Source organism: Theropithecus gelada, chromosome 7b (genome assembly GCF_003255815.1).
Source record: "Theropithecus gelada isolate Dixy chromosome 7b, Tgel_1.0, whole genome shotgun sequence".
NCBI lineage: Eukaryota > Metazoa > Chordata > Mammalia > Primates > Cercopithecidae > Theropithecus > Theropithecus gelada.
This window is the reverse complement of record NC_037675.1, coordinates 26,209,110-26,235,230: the sequence shown is the minus strand read 5'-3', so window position 1 is coordinate 26,235,230 and position 26,121 is coordinate 26,209,110. Positions and strand designations below refer to the sequence as shown.

Here is a 26,121-nt window from a genome sequence, read left to right as displayed (position 1 = left end):
GAGGAGTTCCCAGATAAAATAATAAGGAAAAGAGGGAAGGAGGGAGGAAGGAAAGAAAGAAAATGTATATAATATACTACCTTTTGTGTAAGAAAGGGAGGAAATGAGACTGTCAGTTTATTGTTATTTCCATGTAAAGAAATTATCTAAAGGTATACAGGAAGGCAGGGGAAGAGGAAAGGAAAGGAGTAGATGGACACAGAGATGGGAGTAAGATGTCTCAATATGTTATTTTTTAATTGTGTGAAAATGTATTACGTGTTTAAAATAAAATTTAAAAAAGAACAAGTAGTCAGCAGGCACTGGTAGCATTTATAAAATGGTTTTGAGGTCTTTGAGTACAGACCATCATAAAAGAGCCATTGTATTCAATTAGCAGATGTCCAGCCAATGTCTACTGGATGCCCCAGTGAGTGACCAGATTTCTATTATATTCACAGATGTTCTTTGTTTTGTTTAACCACACTATATTAATAAAGCTCATACTTCTTAGCATTCCCTATAAGCTTAAGCAATACTGACTGCAATTAGGCCAAATATATACCTGCTGAATTGAATTCTTCAAAGTAGAGTTTTATGATAAGGTAAGCCAAGCTTAAAAAGTGAAATATTTTGATAATCCCTGGCATGTAAGAAAATTTAAGAAAACCAACCAGGCTCAACATCTTCAGCTCAAAACACTACTTAGCTGTGTGTTAAATTATAGTGCCAAAATTCATTCACTTTCCATTTGCATCTGATTCATCATTGCTCTAATTTTTAATGTTCTTAAACATTACCTGTTGAAGCTGTTAAAATCCAGTAAGTGCCTTCGCAGACCCAATTAAATGCCCAATTACCAATTTTAGGCTCTTGACTTACATTTTAAAATTAAGTGAACCTCGCCCTGCAGCTGAATTGCTAATAGATAGCAGATCTCAAGGGAAGTAGATTCTCAATGTTCTCTCTCAGGAACATCGTTTGCACAGGTTAAGCGGAAACACAAGTACATCATCGCTGCTTCTATGTCAAACCCCTTGCGCTACCCCACACTAATGTGAGTTTAACTATGGGTGTCCTTGCAAGAAGAGGAAGGAGATTGAGGGCAAACACGTGTTGTCAGAGCCTGGGCAGGGGCACTGGAAGAATTTCCTTTTCAAGAAAATAATAGTGCCTTTGTGTTGAGGCCAGGAAACAAGACGAGGAAGTTTGGAGTTCTGCTTTTCAATATAAATATGTATTTAACAAGATTACTTCCTAAACATTAAGTTTGAGCATAGAGTATCCAGGATTCTTGGCCAGGATATGAGTTGTCTTAAGATTCATCCCAGGTCAAGCCATTCTAAAAGAAATCAGCTGCTCTCTGGCTGGTTTTATTTCTGTACCTGTAAGGTGGGCCTTCCCCGGTTAGTAGGGTTCCTCTTTTTAGTTATGGAAGCACAAGGGTAGTTTCAGAGTTAAATGAGATCTGCCTTGCTTCTCTTTTCCTTGATCCTTATCAGCCCTACCCATCCTTCCAGCCACAGCCCAAATGACACTGCTTTCATAAAGAAGCTGCCCTGCATCCACCGAAAACCCACCTCTCGCCCCACCCCTCCACTCCGTTTGGTGTTATACACTTGTAGCGATAAGAAATGCATGTTGCCGTATTTATCATATCCTGCTGCTATTTCAGCGCTTAGGGACTTGTTATTTCTCTTCTGAAATGTGAACCCCCTGATGAATATGACTGCGCTTCAATCACCTTGTACCTATTAACACCCCTCAACTCATTTCCCCTTCTTCCACCCTTACCCCTTTGTGTCACTTTTCCTTCAGTATGCACACAGTAAATATTTTTTGATGAATGTTATTTGTGCCATCAGAATTTTCCAGAAGAATAGTCACACTGCTTTATGATTCAAGTGTTGGCAGTTTTAATTCCTCTTAAGTGAAATAGAAAATTTACATAAATGTCTCATATTCGGCTATGATTCGCTCCAGGGGAATTTAGGAAAGTTATGAGCATAACATCTTTCCACTCCCAACAGAATAGCTTTCTCATAGCATGAAGCTCCTTCCTGCCAAGAGTCCTCCCCTTGCTACCCCCACCCCAAGAGTTCATCTGGCAATCTCTTTAAGAATCTCAAATGAGTCCTAAAACAATGCCTGGACATAAAGGTTGAAGATTCTCTGTGTGTTGGATGTTTTAAAATGAATAGACATTATACATTTTCAGCTTTTATGTAAAGATCAATCATACTCTTTTTATCCATAAAATAGTGTTCTGTTTCTCATTTTATCAGTGAGACCTCCAGGCTTGAGAGAAGGGCATCACAGCATGCAAGATGCACTTCTGTGACTCATAGAATTGTAGAAGGTCAAAACTAGAAGGCGCTCTTAGGGTCTTTCTCATCTGGTTTTGTCCTACAAATGATGAAATTGATACCCAGACAGGAAAAGACTCATGTCTGAAATGTCCATGGACAGGCAGGCAGAATGGGCACAGGAGCCCCAGCCTCCTGACTCCTGGTCCAGGGCTTTCTCTCTGATGCTTCCTCCTTGTTAGAGTTGTTGCTGTTACTCAGTTAGCTGCAGTCAGTGCTAATGGGTACAAGGGTCATTCCCCATGTAGAGCAGCTTCCTTTGCAGAAGGGATTGCTTAGTTTCTAGGCCAAATCCTGTGCTGTTTTGGCCCATGATGGAGCAGGTGAGGAATGATAGGGTGATTTGATAGTAGAAACATTGGCTTCCACTGGAGAGCCATTTAATGAGTATGTTCCCACTGACAGGGAGTCAGGAAGGGGCGTCCCCTTCCTCTCAGGAGACAGCCGGTCGATGTGTAAATTCTTTGAAAGAGCCACTATATAGTTCTGGGACCCCTGCAAAGGGACCTTGTCTAAGACTCCCAGCAGGAAACATTTTATGTATTCTCACATAAATTTCCTTTTACTTTGTTGTCTCAGCAAACAACTTTTTTCTCATATCTGAAAAAGTCACTTAATTAGCTTTATTCTTTGAATTACGATGACCTTCCACCTGTGACAATGCATGGACCATCCTAGCTTTCTGCTTGGCTTTACGCTTTGGTGAACAAAGCGTGTTTACATTTGGGAGTGATTTGGATTCTGGCTGTGTTTCTCCAGAGCCTTTCAAGGATAGTGGCTGAGACAGCATGGATGGGATGGAGCCTAGAGCATAATGAGGTCTGTACCTGTGGGTGGAACTAGGGCAAGGGGCTTTCAACACTCCTCTTCTGAACATACTTGAGCAACACTTTATGGAAATGTTGACTGGAAATGGAGGCTAGTAGTATAGTGAGTCCCATAATACAAATGTGAAATTAGGGCATAAGCACTGGACATCAGAATCCGAGTGATTATTCCTCTCATCTCCCTTGCCCCTAGCTTTAATAGGAATGCCCTCCCCACAACACTCTGCCCTCAATTCAGACAACTGGCCAGAAAATATTCCTTGTACCCTCAAAAGGAGGAGAGAGGGAATGAGAAATTTTCCAAGGAGAAAGCAAGTGGTTTTTTCTTCCTCCATCTCTTAAAAATTGCCATTACTTAAAATTTGGAAGTTCCCATTTGGTGTGCTCAGTGAATACTAACTTTAGTTTGTGATACTACAAATGCTTCCCTTATCTCATTTGTAGGGCAGCAGAATTGACAATGAAGGGCTTTTGCACCTGCACACCAGCAAAAGAAGGCACTTGTCTATCCAAGGTGGGCACAGTGGTCTGTGCATTGTTATACACATTGTCTTAGGAAAAGAGTATGCGCAGGAGTTCAGGCAGACACAGCCACCTTCAGTTACGCTTGGACACTGTTCCTATGTTCTTCTCCTACACCCTCATTGTTACCGTCAGTCAGAGAAGAATGAACCAGGGTGCAGACTTTCATCTGCAAAATTAATCTCCTTACAAAGGAGTCCTCAGGAAAAGGGAGAAAGTTAGTGGTTGTTGTCTAACACTAAGACAGAAAAACAAATGTCACACACAGAAGGCAGTGACCGTTCCCGTACTTCCTTCTATGGGGACACCACAGTGACTTCAGTCCAGAGATAGAAGTCACTGTTTTCATTGTTCATTTCTTAGAATCCCAAACCAATCACGTCATAGCCATTTCCACTCTACCTTTTACTTGGTTGCCTCTGGAAATGTGGCTTTTTCACCATTCACTGGGACATGTGAGAGTGACTATTCTGTGTATTCATTTCTCTCCCCTGAGGGATTCAGTTTCTTCTCTTTCTCTGAGACTTTCTTCAGACTTGCCTTCCTCTGAAAACTGCCCTGGCTCTTCTGGCTTGTTGAACCCTCTGTTGGCCCTGAACTACCATTTCTTGCTTGAATTTTTTTTTTCATCTAAATGTAACCTGAAAACCCTTGAGAAGAAGGGACTATATTCTATTTTGCCTAGAATACCAAACTACTAATAAACAAGATCCTATTGCAAGGTTATCAGGGGATACATTCTTATTCGAGGGAGGCTTATGCATTCTGAATTTAGGATTTTTTTATAAATTCATGACGAGTTTGGCTGAAGCTTCCCTTTGCACCACCTGTAGGGCAAAAATACTTCCCAAGCAAATGAATAGAATGAATAAGATATGTACAAAAACAGCTTAACCTATTAAATTAAAAATAAAAAGCAACCTAGCAGTTTAGGACCAACCATTTACTTGCAAATAGCATGTTTCCTTTATGTTTCTGAATTAGATTCGTACAACAAAGTCCCAGAATGAATGTTACAGAGAAAAATTAAAAACGTTTTGGGAAAGGCAAGAAGTGTGAGCTGGAGTGCTGAGGAAAGCCATGTGGCAGAGGGAGGATCTAGACTTGGCCTGTGAAGGACGGACACACGTTAGATTTGGAGGAGGTGGCTGTGAAGGCATCCCAGGGTCCTGTGCCAGGTCCTGGAAGGAGTTGGCCACTTCAGCGGTGTCTAGCCTCTAATGGAGTTTGGTCATGGAGGTGTGGAATTGAAAGTGAGGCTGAATAGGTGAGGACCAGCCAGACATTGTGTATTTGGGCACAGTTATGATGATCCATTACATTGCATTACTTAGAGAATCAAACCTTTATTTTTCTAGAAATAAGTTCTATAATTTAGACTTGAACTATCAAGACTTCTGAGTAATTTTACCCATCAGAATAACATCTTCTACATGTGACAAGACAATTGACAGCAGTGATAAGGACTCACAGCCAAGCCATTTGCACAGAATTCTAACTATAAGGGTTAAGGATGATGTCCTGTGGTCAAGAGGGCAGCCTTTGCACTGCCACTGGGTGGACCCTGGCATCTCCCTACTCTCATTGACATCCTTGACCTCTTTAGCAGAGACATATAGGAGAGAGGCATTCATTCTATCCTTGTAACAGCATCACACCCTGAAATGGCCTTTGTTAGTCACTGTGTCAGTCAGTTCCTCTAAGACTGCTTAGAATTGGCATGATTTTGCCAGCGCTTAGGGTTTTGTGTGATGGCCTATGTGTCTGCGCTATACAGGATCTCAAGTGCCTTGGAACTCCAAAATGTGCATGCTTAGCATTGTATGTTATCACTGATTTCAGGTATGAAGTCACAGCAGCTGAGAAAAGATTCAATAAAAAGACACTTGGAGAACTGTGGCCAGTTATCTTATTTGTAATTCCTGATTTGCCAATGTAGGTTTGCATTGGCAGGCTCAAATGCATTTGTCTTTCATCCTTTTGTTTTGTTTTGTTTTTGTTTTTGTTTTTTCAGCCCAGAGGTCTTTTATTTTTATTTTTTTAACACCTATTATGCCATGAATTCATAGGGAATAGGTTCCAGCAGCTCAGGCTCCTTCCCATTGGTTCTCACAAAGTGTGTTTCTCTGGGTGGAGCAGGCTGGCGCTTCAGTTGAACCCAGGTACCTTTCTCTTTGGCTTCTTTCTTTTTCTGATCATTTTCCTTCACGCGTTTCAGGAAGCTGTCTCGGCTCTTAGAGTGCTTAATGTGCTCAATACGCACATTAATTCTCTTGGCAAGAATCTTGCCCTTAACTTGTTTGTTTACATCAATGCCAACAGCATGCTGGGTAACATTGTAGACTCTTCCAGTTTTGCCATGGTAACGCTTGTGGGGCATTCCTTTTTGAACAGTACCCATTCCCTTGATGTCTACGATATCACCTTTCTTATAGATTCGCATATACGTGGCCAAAGGAACAACTCCATGTTTTCTAAAAGGCCTAGAGAACATATATCGGGTGCCTCTCCTCTTTCCCTTTGTGTTTGTCATTTTGGCAAATTACTGGAAGATGGCGGTTCCGGCCGAAAGGGCTTTTTTTGTATTTTATTTTGCATTTTACTCCTCAATGCTTATCCTCTGAGACCCATTTGGATTTCTTATTCATACTAGAGTGTGTCTAGGAATCTGCTGATTTGCTAATAGACTAAAATTTCTGTTTGAAAAAGTAAGTCTTCATGGGAATTTTGGCATAGTTTAGTTTCTCTGTTTATTTGTTTAGTATTGTTAGTTCCTGAAGAATTTTCCTTCTTTATAGAAGTGCTGGTACTGCTTAGTGCTAAGGTATGCAGGAGGCCTGGCAAAGGCTAATTAAGAAATTAGTCTGTTGGCCGTGGAGATCTGGGCCCATGGAGTCAGATGGAGGCACCAGATTGTTAGTAAAGACTCTCAAGCAGATGCATTGCTTTTGTGGCCTCACACATCCCAGAGAGGCAGATTCTTATAAAGTTACTAGCTCTGATGAGTCAGGTGAATGTTTTGATCCATGGTCCCAGGCAATGATATTTGAGTTTAGGTTATGGGAAGACATCAGAGTTCCTGAGTTAGTGATCTTCACATTTGGAAAATGTGCTCCATTCTTCTCATAAGCCATCCAGGCACCATCCAGTAGTGGGCCATGGCTTGAAAGCAGCAACGTCGTGCAGACAGTCCTTGCTCTGGAGAGGACAGATTTTATCATTTGCTTCTGCAGGTAGTAAATATTCAGCTGGTTGCTGCTTTGTGAGTGTTCTTGTGACTTTTGCCCCTGACAGCATCCTCTGGCACATTCCTAATGTACAGCTTGATGAAGCAAGACCTACAGCACGTATTTATGGAAGTTACTCTTTCTTGATGGGAGTTATTCAAGCCATGGCAACTGCCGGTTACACCTGCCAACAGACTTCACACAACACCTTTCATCTTTTAATCTTTTCTCCCCCGTGCCATCTTCCTACTTCCAAAACCTATCACCCAATATTAATAGTGATCGTTTAATGGATATACTCACTATTGATACTTACCGTGTGCAAAGAATTCTGCTAAACACCTCGCTCTACTTTGATTGGGAATGGGAGCTGGAGAAGGCATAGAAGTAGAAGCCATGCCTCTCCAGTGTGAAATTCTTTAGTGAGGAAAGGAAATAGCTTTTTCTGCCTTAAGCAGTTTAAAATAGGCTTCCTGCTATATGAAAATAGTGAAAAAAGAACATAATGGGATGTAAAATATTGGTGTGGCTTCTAGAGAAAAAAAAAAAAAACATGTTTCAAATGTCAATTACATTTTTCTCTGATCTCTTTAAGTATGTGGCCAAAGAATGAGCCTATATAGCACCATGGCAGATAACAAGATGGCCATGAGCATGTAGCATCATAGTTTTTAAAAATTCAGGCATACTCAAATAGCAGTGCTGACCAGTCCAACTCTGAATGTGAACTTGTGTTTCACATTTTTGTGATGTGTTTTTAAACCATTCCACTTAGATCTGAAAGGGGGCATGGAGAGCTCAGCTAGGGTCAATGGAGGACCACACAGGTGGTGGTGATGGGGTAGGGAGTCTATTTAGGAAGATTAAATGAACCAGGACAATTTGAACATGAAGAAAACTGGAGACCGTTTAAATGACAGATTTCAAGAGTATGAAAATATAAGCAAATGCAAATGGCTGTAGTCATAACCTGAAAGAAGAGTTTCTTATCACACTTTTTAAATATTAGGATGGGTTGTAAATTATTTTTATGAGAGTAAAAAAAATAACACTGGAATAATGTATCTTAGAAGGTAACATGCCCAAAGGTAACATGTGGAGTGGAGAATAAACATCTTGAGATATCTTCCCACTCTATAACTCTGTATTACCTTGATTACATAGGCAGAAGTACAAACTGTACATGTAAAATCAGTTAAGTGAACTTTAATTATGTCAAATTGGTGTAATAGGCTGAACAGAACTTTAGCTTGTACATTAAAAGAATGCAAAACATTGCTTTTGAAGGAGCCAATAGAAGTTATAATTCGTAGCGTTTTGTTGATCTAAGGACTTGACATATTTGGCCCCTCGTTAAGTACAGCTTTAAACCTAGTATAGGTTACCTTCCAATGCAGAGTTGATGATTTCTGCCTCAAATTTCAGTCAAAGTAAACTGAGGTTTTAGTTCCAAAATAAGTTTATGCAAAGGGCTTGAAAATTCAAAATTAGCAGGTCTGCTTACTGGCATGCATGATCCTTTGATAAATTTATTCTCTGCCTAACACAAACCATACTATACATAATGGGTGTTCCTGTTACTCATTTTTTTAATATAATGGCCTTACCTTCACAGTGGAAAACAGTGACATCCAGTAAAACTAAGGAACCATACTTCATAGTGTACACACCAAAAAGTTGGATAAGCACTGAGCTATATCCTTGAACCCCATGGAACAAAGTTTAGGGACCACTTTTAGTATTTATTGAGAGCAACAGCTTCTCTCTGTCATAGAGTAATGGCTCAATCTGGTGACTGTTCTCTTTAGATTGGCTTTATCAGAATAATCTCTACTTTAGGCTGTAAGTCTGAGGGAGGGGACGATACCATGGGACAGGTAGATGGAAGTGTGCAGACATCATAACAGCCGAGTTTTGAGAAGAGCAAGTGTTTTGGTAGTTGTGGCTCATCTCCGTAAAACAGTTTGTCCTCCAATTATGTTGCGATTTAGGCACAAAGTATCAGTGGAGAATTGAATAGAGAAAGCTGAGCATATCACCACTTATCCAGCACCAGAGAGTCGGGTATTTTATTTCTTTTGTTCTGAATCTTCATCAAGGCTGTGCTCTGGAAAGACCCCCCAGGGATTTTTCTTAGGAAGAAATCATTTACCACAAGTGGCATCATTTATTTTGGGAATGATTCATAGGCTGCCACATAAATACTAATGATGTGCATAACAATCTGTTTCACCTTGGTATCTGCACAGAAGTCACAGAGATGCCAGCTTTCTGTATGAGAGAAGCTGCTCTTTACCACATAGCGGGATTTGGTAGTCAGGTGTGCCTGCTTATTCTTTTTTTGTTTCCCCATATTGCCTGAAATGACCCTGGATTTAAAAAAAAAAGAGAGAGAAAGAGAGAGAGAGATAGCCAAAAAAGATAGTGGGGCAGGTGAAATATTGCTAATCACAGTCACCAGTACATACAGCAAATAGATGGTTATTTCTGATCAGAATGGAGATATGTCATGTGATGCATATTTGAGTTAAAACTCTCAGTGGGGCACCCTACCATGTACCTGAAGAATGCAAAGACATAGTCTTGCATTTTCAGGTTATTTACAGTCTGATAGCACTGCAGGTAAATAAAAATACAAAGAATTATCTTTATTTTCCTGACATGTACAAAATGTGATGTTCAATAAGCAGTGGCCTCCAATTCATTAGGCACTGAGGTACGAACATGCCTGGGACTTGGTGAGTGACCTTGAAGATTTTGGTCTGGAGAGTCAACTGCAATGAAGAGTGGGTTAGACTACCCCTTTTCTCTCTGTTTTTACTACTACCATCTGATCTAAGCTAGGGGCAGCACCTCTCTCTTGGGCTATTGCCGTAGAAGTTCCAGAAGGGTTTCCCTGCTTTCATACCCATTCCTGCCATGACCTCTTTGACCTGCAGCAGTTGGAGAACATTTTTTATAATGCAGGTCACATCTTTGACTCCCCTGCTTCGTGTTTACAAAGCCTTGTTCACCAGTCTCCATAATCTGCACTTGCTTTCGTCTCTGATTCCATGTATAGATATACCACAGTTTATCCGTTTTCCTGCTGAGGGACATTTGGGTTGTTTCCAGTGTTTGGCTATGACAAATAAATCTGCTCTGAACATTTGTATACAAGCCAACGCTTGGTATCCTTAGTATTTTTAATTTAATTTTTAATAGTAGGTGTGTAATATCTTAGTGTGGTTTTAATTTGCATCTCCCTGATGACTAGTAATGTTGAACATCCTTTAATGTGCTTATTTTCCATCCACACCTTCTTTAGTGAAGTACCATTTGTTGAAAAGACTGTCCTTTCTCCATAGCATTGCCTTTTCACTTTTGCTTATTAATTTAGCTTTCTTTTGTTGAATTTTGAGAGTTTCTAAATGTATATTCTTGATACAAGATTTTTGTTGTTGTTTGTTTGTGTGTGTTCAGAGTCACACTCTGTCTCCCAAGCTGGAGTGCAGTGGCATGATCTCAGCTCACTGCAACCTCTGCCTCCCGGGCTCAAGCAATCCTCCTACCTCAGCCTCCTGAGTAGCTGGAACTATAAGCATGCTACCACACCCAGCTGGTTCCTGTATTTTTTGTAGATACAGGGTTTCACCATGTTGCCCAGGCTGGTCTCAAGCTCCTGAGCTCAAGCAATCTGCCCACCTCAGCCTCCCAAAGTACTGGGATTATAGGCATGAGCAACTATGCCCGGCAGATACAAGTTTATCAGATATGATTTGCAAATATGTTCTCACAGTTTGTGGCTTGTCTTTTCATTTTCTTAAAGAGCGTGAGTTTTTCATGAAGTCCTACTTATTAACTTTGTCTTTCATAAATTGTGCTTTTAGTGTTATATATAGGAAATCTTTGCCGTAACCCAAGGTCATAGTGATTTTCTTCTTTGTTTTCTTCTAAAAGTGTTGTAATTTTAGGCCTTTACATTTAGATATATCATCCATTTCGATTTATTTTTTGTGTATAGTACAAAGTATGAAATGAAGTTCCTCTGTGTACATGTGGATATCCAGTTGTTCCGGTACCATTTGTTGAAAAGACTGTCCTTTCTCCATAGCATTGCCTTTTCACTTTTATTGAAAACCAGTTTTCCACATACGTACGGGGCTTTCCAGCCTCTCTATTCTGTTCCATTGATCTATGTGTCTGTCATGATGCCAGTATTACATTGTCCTGATTAGTTTAGTGTCTTGATCAATTTGTGCTTGTTGTGACACAATACCTGAGACTAGGCAATTATCAACCACAGACATTTTTTCATACAGTCCTGGAGGTGCTGATCAAGATCAAGACACTGGCAGGTTCAGTATCTGCTCAGAGCCCAGTGTGTGTTTCCAAGATAGTGCCTTGATGCTGCATCCTCCAGAGAGATGAATGCTGTGTCCTCATATGGCAGAAGGGCAAAAGAGCCAAGCTAGTTCCCAGGTCCCTTTTAGAAGGCACTAAATTCATTCGTGAGGTTGGAGCTCTCATGGCCCGATCTCTTTCTCAAGGGCCTACCTCTCAATACTTTTGCAATGGGGATTAGGTTTTAACATGAATTTTGCAGAGTACATAACCATCAACCATATTACATTTAGTTTTACAAGTCTTATAATCAGATAGTGTAAGTCTTCCAACGTTTTTTTCCCATAGTTGTTTTCGCTCTTCTAGCCTTTTGAACTTCCATATGAGTTTTATAATTAATGTGTCATATTCTACCAAAAAAAAAATCCCACTGGAATTTTGATTGAGATAGCATTAAATCTATAGATTTATCCATTACAACTGTGACTCTCTTGTTATTTTAGTGGTTTCATTTCGTTATTTTAGAGTTTATAGCCTATATCTTTAGCATACTCTACCTTCAGGTAATATGCTACTTCATGTATAGTATGAGAACTGTCCAATAGTTCACTTTCATTTCTCCCATCCCAAATTTTGCTACTGTTGCTATACATTTTACTTTTTCATATTTTATAAACTCAATACTATATCATCTTCATACCATATTTGTTGTACAGGACTAGAGCATTGCTTGTCTAGGGCTAATTATTCCTCACTAATGAAGTGGGACTTTTCTGTGTATTCTACTCAGTGCCCCAGGAATCTTGAGGTTTTAACAGTCTGGATAACGGAAACAGGCACTATAGCCAGCCGTATCCTCTATTCATTTTGAGTGATTATTTTTTAAACCTCAGGTAGTTTCCTCACAAACATGTGATGGGAATCACTCATTTGAATTGTCATGGGCAAATCTCTGCAGATTTCTAGAGTTTTGTCTGTGTCTGTCTTCTCTAGTACTCTGTCTTAAGAATTTTAGCCACCTTGATATCCCTGGGTTCTCAGCACTCGCTTCAACTCAGGGAATCTGCCAGTCTCTTCGTGGGTTATTCCTCCCTGCACCACAGCCTAGAAACTCTCTCAAAGCAGTAAACTAGAACAATTGTAGGGCTCACCTTACTCATTTCCCATCTCTCAGGGGTCACTATGCTTCATTGCTTGATATACAACGCCTTAAAAACCATTGCTTCATATATTTTGTCCATTTTGGGTTACTTCAGGTAGGAGGGTAGACATAGCACTTATCTGGATTGGATGTAGCCACAGGATTAGAATTGTTGGGTCATAAAATATGTACATGTTTAGCTTTAGTAGATACTGCCTAGAGTTTAAAAAATTAAAAATTAAAATAATTTTTTAAATTAAAATAAATTCAGCTAATTTTAATTTTAGATAATTTTTATAATATAGTTGATCTTGGTTTTAACCCGAGTGTGTTGCTGGATTTTACTCCCCAGTCGAACACAATAGAGAGAGAAGGTGGCAGGTTCTTAGTGATACCATGCACTTTTTTTAGAAGTTCGGTGCTGTATCCCTTCATTTACAATGTATGATTTAAAATACTGAGGAAGGGATGGTGGTGGTGGTGAGGAGGGAGGAGAGCCAAGAGAGCAGATAAATCTGCCTTTGCTTGACTGATAGTGGTAATTATATTTCACAGCTTATGCTTGCCAAGTAATAGCAGCTTTGATTTTTCCAAAAACCTAGTGATATTATATGTTTAGTATCTAGTCCATTTAAAAATTCTCTGTGTGTTACTCTTTCTCCTTCAAATTTGAGTCCCTTTCTTTCCCTTTGGAATGGCCTTTTCACATTAGAGGAGATCCACGTGCTCATGACATCCTTCCATGGTTCTTTTAGACCTAACCTATGTGTTGAAAGAGGATGCTCAGCAGCAGGTGCGTGGTGTCCGGGAGCATAGTCACAGGCCCTTCCCTCACCTGCTTCCTTAGCTGCAGAAACGCTTCCATCTCTTCTCATTGTAAAGGGGTTCTTAGTTCTAAGACTGCTTTTTAGCCGCTCTTCTAGGTAAAATATGCATTGAATTTCTACCATGTATGACATTTTCCTGAAGAGAATTGCTGTTTGCCCTACACTTTTCAGTATATAATGGATAATGTTAAAGGAAAGCATAATATTAAAGAAATCTCTTTTTCGAGTTTTTATTTTCAGCCTTTGAGCTTCTTGTGGAGAAACTTAATACATTCTTGAGTCAAGTGGCTGCTTCTTTGAAGCCTTTGTTTTTTGATACTCTGTAAATCTCGCCTAAGAATAGATCAAAAATGATGTTTACATCTGTTACTAGAATTGAGGAAGTAAGAACAGAATAAGACTTTATGACTGTAGTTAGTTAACCCCTTCCATTATCCTCCTTGTTTAATACCATAGGTGGAATTGGATTTAATCCCTTTCAGAAACCATCAGTTGTCACAACTCTGGACATTTACTGTCTTGCTCTGACCTGTTTGTTTGTTTGTTTCACAGTTATATTACATGAAACAGACATGTTATATAAACTTTCCATATAAAATATAACTATTAGTTTGCAGTAACTAATATTAACTAGGTTTTATAATTCATCATGTGTGTTCCCCTTATCCAAAATGCATGCAAATTTATTTTCTCTGCAGGTCTGTGGAGAAATGTCTAAGGAAGTTAAAAAATCAAACACATTGGGAAACCTCGGGTTGTTGAGTCTCCCTGAAATCAGATTTTCAGGAAGCCCGAAACAAACAGAATCACTTAAGAGAGATGCTGCTAGAATAAGGATTGGAGGAAAAGAGATTGTTGTAAGAGGTTTTAACCCCTAAATTCCTCTCTTCTAGTCTTTGATATTTCTATAACTTCTTGGTTATTAACATTTTCTTTAGTCTTACTTGTAGTTCTTGGGATACTCCTCTTTTCTAGTAAGAAAATGTTCAAATTCCTTAAAACTGTGGCTGAATTTTGAAACTAAACAATTGAAACTGAAGTAAGTTCATGGTTTCTTGTGGGCACAGGAACTCTTCTTCCTTTTGTAGAGGAGCCATCAAAGGCATCAAAAGCAGCCACCTGACTCAAGAATATATTAAATTCTCCACAAGAAGCTCAAAGGCCAAAAATTAAAACTTAAAAAAAAACTTTCATTCCCTCACTGATTTATACATGCATACCTCAGTTAGTACTTTGTATCCATTATAATACAACCATATCATGGTCCTAGTCTGGGGAGGGCAGTGGGGAATTCAAGCCTTCCAGGGGTTAAGGTTCCTAATTTTAAGGTTAAAATGTAATAGTCCAGGACTACCTGTCATTTACTTGAAAAAGAAAGTATCCTTTCAAAATAAAAATCTACATATTTTTACACGTAATAAAATTATCAACAGCATAAAGAAGGTTTAAAATTGGCCGGGCGCGGTGGCTCAAGCCTGTAATCCCAGCACTTTGGGAGGCCGAGATGGGCGGATCACGAGGTCAGGAAATCGAGACCATCCTGGCTAACACGGTGAAACCCCGTCTCTACTAAGAAATACAAAAAATAGCCGGGCGAGGTGGCGGGCGCCTGTAGTCCCAGCTACTCGGGAGGCTGAGGCCGGAGAATGGCGTGAACCCGGGAGGCGGAGCTTGCAGTGAGCTGAGATCCGGCCACTGCACTCCAGCCTGGGCTACAGAGCGAGACTCCGTCTCAAAAAAAAAAAAAAAAAAAAAGAAGGTTTAAAATTAAAAGGGACTAGATTTTTAAAGTACTAACTAGATCTCATGTGGCATTAAAATGGCACATTCCAAAAGTAATGCCACTTTCTTGTTGGCATGTGGAAGCATTAAAACCAGCTAGTACCACCTGCAAAGTTGGTGTAGGGCAAGCACTTGCTCTATTATTTGCATAGTTGCTAACTACTCTGGACGTAGTGTTCTCCTTCATATTAAAGCAGCCTTCCTATAGAATATTTTAGCAAGATTTTTTTTTATTTTTCTCCTTCTACTGAAAGACTTACCCAAACTACTTTACAAAGGAAGACATTTTCATAAAGTGGTTCCTTTTTGGCATCCCTTTTGGAAAAATTTCCTAGACTTTCCATTGTCTCTTCTTCCACTTGTGGAGATGAGAATGTGGTATATAGTTGGATACCTAGGAACTAGTGATACTAAGGAACTAGTGATTCAAAATCAGGAAACTTCTGTCTGGAAAACTTTTTTCTTTGTGAATATCTCTTCAGTAGACTGAGGAAATCTGCTTCCCAAAGCCCTATGTACTGATTTTATTGTTTCCTTCCACCTTTGGAGTTAATGGAGCAGGAACTGTTTAAGGGCATCCTACATTTTTCCCCAGTGGCTTGGTGCACATGACTGAAGTACCACCGTTTTTGTTGTTGCTGTTCTTTTGAAAAACAAAAAAGAAACAGACCTTCCTTAAAACATACAGATTTAGGTCGGGCATGGTGCCTCAACCTGTAATCCTAACATTCTGGGAGGACAAGGTGGGAGGATCACTGGAGCCCAGGAGTTTGAGACCAGCCTGGATAACATAGACCCCTATCTCTACAAAAACTTTAAAAATTAGCAGGATGTAGTGGCACATATCTGTTGTAGTCCCAGCTAGTTGGGAGGCTGATGAGGGAAGATCGCTTGAGCCCAGGAGACGGAGGCTGCACTAAGTCATCACTGCAACTGCTGCACTCCAGCATAGGCAACAGAGCAAGACCTGTCTTGAAAACAAAACAGAACAAAAAATGTGCAGATTTAAGAATCCCATGTCAGACCCCTTTGGGTCCAATTGGGAATCTGGCAAGAGAGCCAGATTCTAAGATGGGAAGGAAGGAACAGAAGGAGAAGGGGAGGGCCCCAGAGACAAACTTTTGACCATTTCAAAAGTTGGTCTGGTTTGCAACTCTGGGTTACATAGCCTGCAGGGTCTAAACATTTGTTATGTCCCCAAATTATAACACACTGAGAAATAGTATGAGAAGCGAAAGATCAATCCTGTGTGGAGAGCACCATGCTCCATTTCCCACTAACTACAACAGAGCGGATGTTTCCCTGTTCTGAAAGCATTTAAGGTAACAAACTAGATATTTTTGCTTTTATGCTTTATAAACATTCAGCCATCTTGCCTGATAGAATTGCTGACGCAGCAGCCTCAGACCTGATATTTGTTTCTCATGGATATTGTGAAATCCACCTAGAATTATCATACATTAGAGCTTTGGAAGAGCAGTAAGGAAACTAGCTTCAAATACTTATTTCTCACCTTGGCCACATAGCCTGTTCTGTCACCACAGCAGCACCAAGAAGCCACAGTCAGTTACTTCCTGAACCCTCATTTCAGAAGCTCGCTTTTTCCTTTTCCCTTAGTCACCTCTGGCACAGTCACACAGCAGCCCTAATAAGATTCTGTGTGAATACTGCCTTTTTTTGCCTCTAGATTATTTATTTTTCATCAGCACTCTTGTTGAAATCAAAATGTCTGGTGGTTAGACTCAAGCAGAGCAGAGAGCTGAAGCATACCACAAAACACGGACCTTCGCTTAACTGTAAGGTCAAAATAGGGCTGGGCGTGATGAAAGTTTAAGGCATCTTAGGTATGTAGGTGTGGTAAATTCTGCTTTGTCACCACCCTGAACATCAAACTATAGCTATTGGGGGTGGAATTTGTTTTTCTTTTGCTCCTTTTCTTTCTTTCTTTTTCTTTCTTTCTTTCTTTCCTTTCTTTTTGAGAAATGGCTACATAAAGTTATGAAGTAATTCAAGTTCAATGTGTATAGTAAATGTATAAAAATGTGTAAAAAGATGTTATTCAGCTATCTCAAATATGAGCTAGTTGAGGATGTAGAGGTGGTATATACTGATTGTTTCCTTTAAAATAATATTTTAAGGATATTTATTTTTAGCTACCCTAAGCATCAAAACTATAGCTTTTGGGGGTGCAATCTGCTTTTCTTTCACCCCTTTTCTTTTCTTTTTTCTTTTTTACTTTTTGAGAAATGGCCACATAAAGTTATAAAATAATTCAGGTTCAATATGTATAGTAAATATATAAAGATGTGTAAAAAGATGTTATTCAGCTATCTCAAATATGAGATAGTTGAGGATGTAGAAGTGGTATACACTGATTGTTTCCTTTAAAATAATATTTTAAGGCTATTTATTTTAAATAGATAATTTGTTTCTTAGGCCAAACTGGTTTTCCTTTTTGGAATAGTTGAGGGATTATGCTGTGAATAATGAGAGTGTAGGTGTAAGAGTGTGGCTTTTTGCAAAAAGGGGTCTTTCAGCCACTGGACCTTGAAAGAGGGGGTCTGCTCTCAGAAGAGCTGGATCTTGAGCTCTTCTCCCATTTCACATAACACGCAAGTGACTTGTCTTTCTGTCTTTCCTTTGGTCTTTGTTCCCTCTTCTACCAGTTCTACTTTTCTGACTTGTTGCAAGACCAAGTTTGATATGACATGGTCTTTGTTATTGACTGGCTTATGGGTTTTTAATTAAATAGAATTTTCATATTGGGCACAGGCAAGGTCACTAGTCTCCACCATTTGAGTATAGCAAGTTTTCGAATTTTGCTTTTATAAAATGTCTCATGGAAGGGCCATTTTTAAAAAGAGCTCTTTAGACCATTCGTTCATGAGACAGAGATATTACTCCACTTGAGTAGTGATGGCAGTGATATTCTGGATATTCGGGACATAATAGTTTGTGTCACTGCTTCTTAACCAAAGCTGAAATGTAGTAGCAAGTCTACATGAAAGCCAAAGAGGAGGCATGAGCTATGAAAACCATGTTGTTTTTTCAGAGCTAATAGCAAAGCGGCCTGAATTTGGTTGCCCCCATGCTTCTGCCTGCCTCCGATACCAGTGCAGGAGGTTGGAGAATCGGCTACTTCTGAGTGGTCTGCAGTATTACCTGGAAGTCATGCCCACACTGTTCCTTTAAATGCTTCTGTGTTGGTCTCTTCCTTGTGAATGTTGAAGGCATAACAGAAATTCCCTGGTTATCTGACCTTTAAAGTTATCCAAAATAATGACTTTGGGAGCCTCTAGCATGCAGCTCTATGATATTACTGATCCAGATAATTTGGTTGCATTTTCCAGGGTGTGCTGTCAATTAGCTTTCCTTTGGAAGGAGAAGGTAAATCACTGTTTTTCACTAGACATCTGGATTTTGTGTGACTGGCATGTTTTTTTTATCAGCTATTGACCCCCAAAACAACAAAACATGAAATAGTTAAAACATGTTTTCTTCAAGTACGTACTCAAAAAGTCTGGCAATGGGGTGTGTGTGTGCAAGTGTTTTGATTTCAGAAGGGGAACGTCTTAATTTAACTCTATACAATGTGTATATAATAATATAATTTTAAGACACCTGCTTCAAAATAGAAACTAGGATGCTGGAGATAATAACCATAAACAAAAATTAAACCAGACCGGGCTCAGTGCCCAGGAAAACTAGCCAGACTCCAAGAACTGGGCGAGGAATAAACTAATAGGGGAGAAAAGGCAGGAATGGATAGACTTACAACTGCCTCCATTAAAAAAGACTGCTCTGCAGTGTGATCACTGTGGAGGAATTCCATGGGGTCATTTGTCATAATACTTGGGGTTCCTGCATGCCTCATTTCAATGACAAACTTTCAGTGGAACTTACCTTCCTTAGATGGGAATCTTAAAACATGCCCGCAATATACAGTGATCTCGAGTTGTGTTTAAGCTTTTAAAATGCTGTAAATTACTTGGAAACAAATGGGCCAGAAGTAAAAATAGGAGCTCATAACAACTTTAAAGTTAGAAAGAAAGCGTTCATGTTTCCCAGGCTTAAATGTTGTATGATTTACATAAACACAGGAGGAAATTCTCTTTGTGTGTTTAGGGGTGTGTGTCTAATACAGGAACCCATGTTTTCCTGTTATTGAAAAGCCTTCTTTAATCTTTTAAGCACATTTTAAGACCTGTCTATATTCCAGGTGTATTGTTTTCTTTAACATTAAAACGTAAGAGCAGGTCACAGTCATCAGAGAAACCTGTTAGGTCTCCCATTTGTGTCATAGGAGACACAAAAAATAAATGAATCAAATTAAATGGATAGACAGAGTCCTGGGCAGACTGCTAATACTGCCTGAATTCAGTTAGAGGGAATGGTTGTTCCTCTTTGTGAACAGAAGACTATAAAAATTCATCTGATTGTGGGTGTTAAGGGGATGATGACTTTTTAATCATAAAAGTAAATGTAATTGGTATGAAATATTCAGAAGTTTTTAGCAAATCTAACTGAAATAATGGGTGATAAACCGAAACATTGTTTGAAGTTAAAAACAAATCTTCACTAAATTATGGTTGGAAGCAGAGAGAGTAGATAGTACTCAGGCCATAAAGGTGGTCTTCAGTACTGGGAAAGTAGGGTTCTCACTAGATCTAAAGGCAGTGGCCACCTTTCCTTTGTCTCTGCTCTCCTGCTTTAATGACCACAGACAATGAGCTGCAATAAGCTATGGAATGCATGAACTGTAGAGTCTTCCTGCTCACCAACGGTGATTGGAGTAGGTGCTTTCTGTCCTTCATCCCTTAAGAATTCTTTTTGCCATTGTTGAGCATCTGCATAGTTATTGGAAAGTGTGGAATCTGTCGGGTGATTTGAAACAAGGAACGAATACGCTGCAGATGCATAGTCTTCAGCAAGTCAGTAATTAGGATCATCTTCATTATAGCCAATAATGATTTCTACTTTCCGTAGTTCCTTTCTATTTAATTTGCTAATTCCTACAGCCAGGGTCCAGGAGAAGCTTTTAGGAAATCCCTTTAAAGACCATTAATTACTTCCTACCCTTGAGTCTCCAAGTCACAAAGTAGGCAGGTGTAGAAATATTCAGAGTGCCTCTCCTGGTGCCTGATGCTTGACATCAGTCTGAGAGGTGATGCTGTCTGTCTTTAGCACAGGAAGGCTTAGGGGGAGAACTCGCTGAGGCTGAGAGGAGAAACTGTCCTTTTCCTACAGGTGTGGAGGTGTGCCCAGAACACCAGATTCAATCATAATTAGATGTAAACTAGATACAAACTGAACAATATTAGAGAACCAAATAGTTTGGGGATTTTTTGAGTGAGGTATTACTCCTCATCACTGAAGCCTAAGATGTTTACACTGGACTATAAAACTAGAAATATACTTTGCAGTTCTCTAGGGGAGCCAATTACCTTCATTTCCTTTAAAATTCAACCTTTCCCAGTGAACCCTACCTGATGCCTGTCAGTACTATATGCTTCTTTTCCTGCAAGCTGTAATTGTGCACTTGTAGCCTCCATTGAAGGTGCTTGGTGTTATTCACTTAAGTCATTTTCAGTTTGAATGGATAAAGACATAAATGAAGCAGCCCTTACAGTTACAATTATATTGTAAACTGCTTCAGAGTGAAGATTATAACATCTATTTCCTTTACGTTCACCCCTGACCAAAAGCACACATACTTATTCATATTCCCTCCTTTCCCCCTCCGCCTTCTCTCTGTTATTGTGCATATACACAGTAGGTGTCATGTAGAAACAGCACTGAATGTGGAAACAAACCACCAACTTGCAGGTGCACTAATCTGAGTGATCTTTTGTTGGCAGTGACAAACAAGAAACCCACACAGGCGTCCATTACAAAGGTCAAACAGTTTGAAGGCTCCACATCGTTTGTTCGGAGATCACAGTGGATGCTCGAGCAGCTTCGCCAGGTTAATGGTATCGATCCTAATGGGGTGAGTGAATTGTCCGATGCTGAGCAAAGGCATTCTTTTCACAAGATGACTCTCTGATTGACCTTGGTAGTGGTGGTAGTGGTTTGAATCACTCTTAAGAAGGCTATTTCTCTATTTCAATTATGGGATTAAAACTTTCGGATACATAGTCCTTTCTTAAGTGAAATTATAAATCTTTTCATCATGTTTAATAGAGGAACCTAAGAGAATGCATATTGAAGATATGTGATCTCCGGTAACATTGATCAGCAAGTACAAAGTTCAGTATGAAGTAAATGAATGGTATCTTTCAGTATGTATTGTGATTCCCTTGCTTTTAATCGGAGAAACATTTTCTGACATAGTTATCTATTCAAAGTACATTCCCGTTGCTCACACACACATCTCACAAAATGCTAATAATGAAGAATAATAAAATATAAATTGTTACTATAGACTAAAATAGCAAGAGGGAATCTTCCTACCAAAGTTTAGGGGCCAGATTAATATAGGTCATTGCTGAGAACCTAAAGGAATCCCTTTTCCAAGAAATTGGGAAGATAATACATGATCTGAATTCTGACATTTGTCAGTGTTTAGTTAGGCTATCTCAACTTGTGTGATACTAGTTTCCTAGGAACGTGTATCAATACTGTAAGATTTGGGGTTTGCTTCATAAACAGAGAAACGCAGACTCTCCATACACTTGGATAAAGATGAGCCTTATGATTGCGATCAAAGTCTTTGTTTTAGCCTTTATAAATCTTTTGACAGGAGTAATCTAGAAACAGCAGTTTTTCTAGATTGAGATGAATAGTTATTTCATTGTCTTTTCCAGGATTCGGCAGAGTTTGATTTGTTGTTTGAAAATGCTTTTGACCAATGGGTAGCCAGCACAGCGTCAGAAAAATGCACCTTCTTCCAGATCCTCCACCATACCTGCCAGAGGTACCTCACGGACAGGAAGCCGGAGTTTATTAACTGCCAATCCAAAATTATGGGAGGTGAGTGGACATTTGTATGACCTTAGTCACCCTGTTTCTTTAGGCTCACTTTTCCTTAAGAAGTTAGGAGTTCAGCAGCGTAATTAAAGACAAAAACAAGAGAAGAATCAATATGCTCAGAGCTAGACAGCACGAGAACCATTCCAGGGAGTTTATTGTATGATAAATTCAGACACAAAGGTATGTTTTACTCTTGTCCAAAAGCTGGTCTGTTTTAGAATTAGCCTTCTAGTTCTTACCTTCACTTAGCTAAGATTATTTGTATAATGAGAACAAAACTGTTCCTTTATTAGAAAAATCTTTTAGTTTGGTTTCTTTACTACCTTTTCTATAATTTCATTGCAGAACACTATTTTCTGGGTTGCCTTTTCCTATTTTTTCTCAAGATGTTTTACAAATATTAATATAAAAATTCCAACAGATGCTTCCCCTTTCTTTCAAATAGCAACTTGTGTTTATTCCCTGAATGGCATACAGAGCTGAGTTAAGATGAGTATAGTAAGCCACTGTAAAGGGGTGAGTACCAGCATCGACAACATAATGAGAAATGTTTAGAGGGTGCTTAGCACATTTTTTAGGTGGCATTTCTTTTTAGAGAATTGAAACTGTGCAAAAAATGTAAAAGTCTCGACAACTCTGTGAGTTGGGGAAGAGTGTTTATATCATTGGTCTTTTCACTGACCTGTTCCCTTGGTTTTGAAAGACTGTTTTAAAAAATGCACCAGCTTTGCCTTAATCAAATGTTAAATAAAGATCACATTAAATACATCACATCTTCTCCTTGGGCTGTATATATGTTTCATATGAACATACAGCAGAATCCATTACTCTGTCCTAGCAACTGACACACATACTGTCATTTTGCCATTAGTTACTAGAAGTTATATAGAAAAGTTATTATCCAATTCTTTGGTATTATCCACTGAGGTGTTGGCATTCCTTTTAAGTAGGAAGTTGCTTACATCATAAGAACCTTGAAAGGCCTTTCTTAGGTATTTATGCAGCTTATTTTATTATAATTTCTCTGTTTAATCCCAGGAAAATACAAGAGGTGATGAATGGTGTATATTTTTTCAAGGGGCCACATCCTATGGTACAAAAGTGAAAAATATTAGACATAGATGTTTAAAGGAAAGGGAATTTCAAACACTGACCTATTTGGAAAATATAGTGAGATATAGCTCTGTATCATGTCTGTGCCACCAGTGCTCTTAAAATGACTCCTGCTTTGAAAGTCTAGCTGTAACAGACTTGGCAGAAGGTTGAAGCACACCAGGCTTAGGACCACAGATGGCCACATTTTCAGTGAATGAAAAGTTGGCCAGGAAATCCCAGGTTTCCCTCATTCTTCGTTAGGTGGAGTTTGCTCTGCTAGCCTAGAATCACATTTGTTTCTTAATCTTCAGTTCCTGCTATGAAGCATTTTTCTCATCCATGTCCATATGGGCAGTAGCTTGCATGGCTAGCATGTAAGCACAGACTGTCTTCTCAAAATAATGTGACGTTATGGATTTGAAATTTCTGTTGCTCTTGGAGAAACACTCCCCTCAAGCATTCCACTTCCTCATGTTCCATCCTGGGCAGTGTGGCTAGAAACAGACCCAGTGCCATAGAAACTACTGCACTTCCTCAGAATGGAAATGTGGATGGAAGCAAAAGGGCCACACACTCACTGTCCTTGCAAGGGAAACGAGGTACCTCCCTCATGCTAAGGTTAGGGATAGCTTTGCTGACTCTTCCTCTTCCTCCCTTAACAGACTGTCCTAGGCAGTTCCCCTGCTCTGTTACCCCTAAAGGTCTCATTTCTTCTCTAGGAACAGGCTTTTTCTTTCATTCATTCAATTACTGTTCATTATCCAGTCATACAGTAAATGAGGACTAAGAACCTACTACATGCTAGTCACTGAGATAAGGCCTGAATATAGAGAATAGTTCTATATTTGGTCCCTTAATAGACCCTAATTGCCACTACTCAAATCCCAGACCGATAGATAGATCTCTAATTTATTCTTCCTTTGCCTTCCTGAATATCCTCAGACCTTCCCACACAGCCCCACCACACTGCTTTTGTCCGTCATTGACCCAGCCCTTCAGCTTTCTTTCATTGCCTTGTGAACCCCAAATTATGCAGAGTTGAGGTGGGAACTCATATGTCCAATGTTAAATTGTTGGTATGTGTATTTAGGCAAGCCAAATAAGGGTTTCCTATAGTAAGAAAAAATTACAATAAGTTAATGAAACCAAGTGCCAGAAATGCCTTTGCCTTGTGTGACTGTAGGTGTCTCTCAGCTGCTCTAGACTTCAGTTTTCCCAGGTGTCACATGTAGAAGTTAGACCAGATGCTATATAAAATCTCAGTTCCATCATTTTGAAAGTCTGTAATTCTTAAATTATAGTTTTATTGTGTAGGTTAATTGCTGCTTATCTAAAGAATCAATTAAAGATTTAGTGCAATTAAATATTGACAAGTCCTGGATTACTAAGGAAGGCACAAAAAGGTTTAAATTAAGCATATAGTAATTTGTTGGCAGCACATATAACCTTAATGAATGCAGCATGTCTTAAACAGTTGTTTATCCTTGATAATGGTTGTGCCAACATACCCTAATAAATTAGTATGCTGATTAGTCTTCTTTTCTGCCAGTTATCACACTTCTGAGACTTCAAAATTCGGTGCTTCTGGGGCTACTACATTCTGACCTCTTTAACTTTCGGGTATCTTCCACATCTTTAGGATATGAAATCTGTTGCAAATTTCTCAGTATCTTTTGGTCTCTCCCTATAGTATGGGCCACAAGTCCTAAATACAATTGTTTCTTATACCATGAAATAGGATAGTTTTATGATTTTAAAGAACTAATATAGGTGTTAGTGTGCTGCCTAACACCAGATTCTGTACACATGTTATCTAATTTAATTTTTATAGCAGACTTTGGAAATATACTTTATCAACTCCATTTTATAGAGAAGGAAACAGAATCAGAGAGATCAAATAGCTTGCCAAGGGTCATATAACTAGTAAGTAGTAGAGATAAGATGCCAGTGCAGGCCCACTCATTGGCTCCTTAAGGCCACTGAGTGGCAGGCTCCAGGAAACACCATTGACATTGTCTTTGTTATGAATGGTGCCCTCTAGAGTTGTACATGAATTGCTGGGAATATTTTAGCCAGTACATTCCTGGGTATTAAAAAGGGAGGTGGGAGAAAACCCGCCTATATGGATAGTTTTAACTTTTTTCCGAGTTTTGTCCCAGGAAAATATTTAAGATAATTCTTAAGCTATTTTTTTATCCTAAGAACAATTGAATCATCAAGTGCCTTTAAAATCATCTTGCTTTTTGTTTTTTGTGTTTGTCCACCAGAACTTCAATAGAGGAAACAGATGAAAGCACTGGGAAGACAGTGTAGCCCTAGCCACCTACAGGGCCTCTCAGGTACTCTATTCAACCTAAAAAATGAAAAGGGTCAGAATCTAGATTAAAGAGAGTGTAAATGCAAAAGTTGAGGACAAGCCCACTCAAGAAGCACAGATTCCTAACAATGGAAGTCAGTGTTACAAAGCATAGAAGTCTGAGATTGCTTATGTAGACAAAGCCTGGGGAATTTTAGCAGAATATCAGCATCTTTCTGTGTAAGGCTTAATACGTAGTCACAATGACCTGATTAGTTCAGATGGTCCTTCTCTTTTGAGAAAGGTCATTTAACATTCCATTGCAGTTACTGCAGATGTAACTGTCATGGAGTCCCTGTTCAGGGAACCATCTAGTCTGAGTTAGGTCAGGAGATAGGACAATAAAGAAGGCATTTAATCTCTAACAAAGATTTGTGATTGGAAGGTAGAGGTCCGATCTCTGGTCTCGCAGTCATTTACAGAACAAAAACAATGAGGAAGAGAGTTAAGCTATAATCTAAGAAGTAGAATTGCATAACATGCTGTATGACTCAGATCACAGCCATATCTCTCTCAAGGCTTAAAGTGTTTTGGGGGTTCCAACAGCTTTTAAATTGTATTTATTTTCACATCTGTATCTGGTCCAACCCTGTCATTGGGAAAACTGAGGCCCAGCCATTTTGAATGACTTTGTCAAGGCCAGGGACTATGCAACAACCTACAGAGACTGAAGGCAGAGGTGTAGAGCCAGGTCTGCTGCTGAC

At 39.3% G+C, this 26,121-nt stretch overlaps 1 protein-coding gene and 1 pseudogene across 6 annotated transcripts in view; one reads left to right on the top strand and one right to left on the bottom strand.

Moving 5' to 3' along the window:
* The window catches only part of STXBP6 (syntaxin binding protein 6), a 253,094-nt gene that overhangs the window by 182,044 nt on the left and 44,929 nt on the right, over window positions 1–26,121 (top strand). For 4 of the 5 annotated variants that reach the window (XM_025391915.1, XM_025391916.1, XM_025391917.1 and 1 more), the window contains 2 exons: window positions 20,853–20,983; window positions 21,801–21,966. In XM_025391915.1, the coding sequence (XP_025247700.1) occupies window positions 20,853–20,983; window positions 21,801–21,966 (297 nt within the window). Of the gene's footprint in view, window positions 1–20,852; window positions 20,984–21,800; window positions 21,971–26,121 lie in introns of all 5 variants that reach the window. The other variant, XM_025391918.1, reaches the window with a different exon arrangement.
* Window positions 5,688–6,263, bottom strand: LOC112628727 (annotated as a pseudogene). The gene has a single exon (XR_003120473.1). The product of XR_003120473.1 is annotated as a 60S ribosomal protein L21 pseudogene (transcript).